The sequence below is a fragment of the Raphanus sativus genome, chromosome 5, assembly GCF_000801105.2.
Source record: "Raphanus sativus cultivar WK10039 chromosome 5, ASM80110v3, whole genome shotgun sequence".
In the NCBI taxonomy this organism is placed as follows: Eukaryota; Viridiplantae; Streptophyta; class Magnoliopsida; order Brassicales; family Brassicaceae; genus Raphanus; species Raphanus sativus.
In genome coordinates, this window is record NC_079515.1 from 6237228 (window position 1) to 6238903 (window position 1676).

General features: G+C 32.8%; 1 protein-coding gene across 1 annotated transcript; it reads left to right on the forward strand.

The window, feature by feature from the left end:
• The first annotated feature begins 752 nt into the window (after nucleotides 1–752).
• On the forward strand, nucleotides 753–1262 carry LOC108860321 (uncharacterized). The gene has a single exon (XM_018634222.2). The coding sequence runs from the start codon at nucleotides 943–945 to the stop codon at nucleotides 1147–1149; it is 207 nt and encodes a 68-aa protein (XP_018489724.1). The 5' UTR covers nucleotides 753–942; the 3' UTR covers nucleotides 1150–1262.
• The last annotated feature ends 414 nt before the right edge of the window (nucleotides 1263–1676 follow it).

Sequence of the window (1676 nt, forward strand, 5' to 3'; positions counted from 1 at the left end):
TCAAGTTGAATATATTTTAGGCCCACTTATATCTTCCTCACGGCCCATATTTAATTTCCGGTATGGAAGGCAAACAACTGACATACTCAACTTTTTCGTACCCTGAAGTTTCAAAAAAAAAAGAACATACTCAACTTCCAACTATATTTTTCCACGCGCCGAGAGTCCACTGATTCATCAGAGACGTATACTGCCTTCACATTCACGTAACAACATAAATCAATTCAGTGAGGCATCATTTTTCGATTCTTCTCAATGATACTTCAGTGATGCATAATTGAAGTATTCAACTCTTTTTATTTCGAAGTACACAATCATATGTTAGAATCAAAAACTATATATATAGAGAATTCATTACTCATTGCAAATAGGAATTAATAATAATCTGAACAAAAAACATAATAAAATAAAAACCACGAGATGGTGGTCTACTTATAGGCGAACTTTGGAATTGCTAAACAATCCGGATTTGAAGCATCCATTACATTTCACCTTATGATCACGCGGATATAGATTTATTTTATGACTCATCTAAATACATAGAGTGAAATCCATCAGTGGATTGCATCACGTTTTGGAGATTAGTCTAGGTTTTTTTATAGGCCTGAAGCACTCCCAAAATTAAATAATAAAGCATAACAAAATAAAATGATGAAATCGGTTAGGAGTTGGGGGTTGTACATATGTGTACGCACGTCAAAACTCGTTAAAATATCATACAAATTCTCTATATAATATAATGTCCCGACGCATACTCTTAAATACTAACTTCTAGGCCAAACACGTGTGCATCACTAAAGCAATATCATGTCGTTTTTTGTACATCTCCAACCTAACTGATCATTCAGAAACACCAACAACTTTTTAGGACCGATTAATCACAAACCGGTGTGATTACAAGATCCACTGTCTTTGATTTCAGTATTTGAAGAAGGAAAGAGAATGGTGTGTTTTTGTTTCTTGGTGGACCAGAAGAGGAAGGTGAAAGCAAGCAAACCAGCGGCGGGAATGTGTTCTCGGTGCGGTCGTGGTGCAAGAATCGCTGACATGAAGACTTCAACGAGGTTTTGTCTAATACCTATTTATTGCAGATCTTGGAGAGCCATCGTCTGCAGCTTTTGCGGCTCTGTTCTTAAATCCTACCGTTGATATTGTGTTTACACCTTTTTTATATCCCTCTTTCCAGTTTTAATGTCTGTTGGCCTGGTTTTTACAATGGGCTTATTCCGCCGTATAATGGTAATTAGATTTGATCCACTCAACTGCGAAAAATTATCTTTTCTATCAAAACTGAAGTACACTTTTGAACTTCCCTTTAATTTTGTAATAATGTTACAACTTATGTCATTGGCTTTTTTACCAAAACAAAAACAAACTAATTAAGAAAATATTCTATAAACACAATAACTTTAAAAACTAACTTGATTTTCTAAAATATCTACCAAAAGCATGAAAAGATTATTTTTTGAACACTGCGATCACGAAAATATTTTAACAACATTATGCTTTAATAACTAAATATCAATATATATTATAAATTTAAAATTCCCTAACTCAATAGATGTCAGATAGGTATGAGTTTTGAGTCAAACTCATATCTTAGCTAGGAGTAACAAATTTATTTTATTAAAACTGTTATATTTTTATAATGACATTTATTTTTTAATGATTAAAAT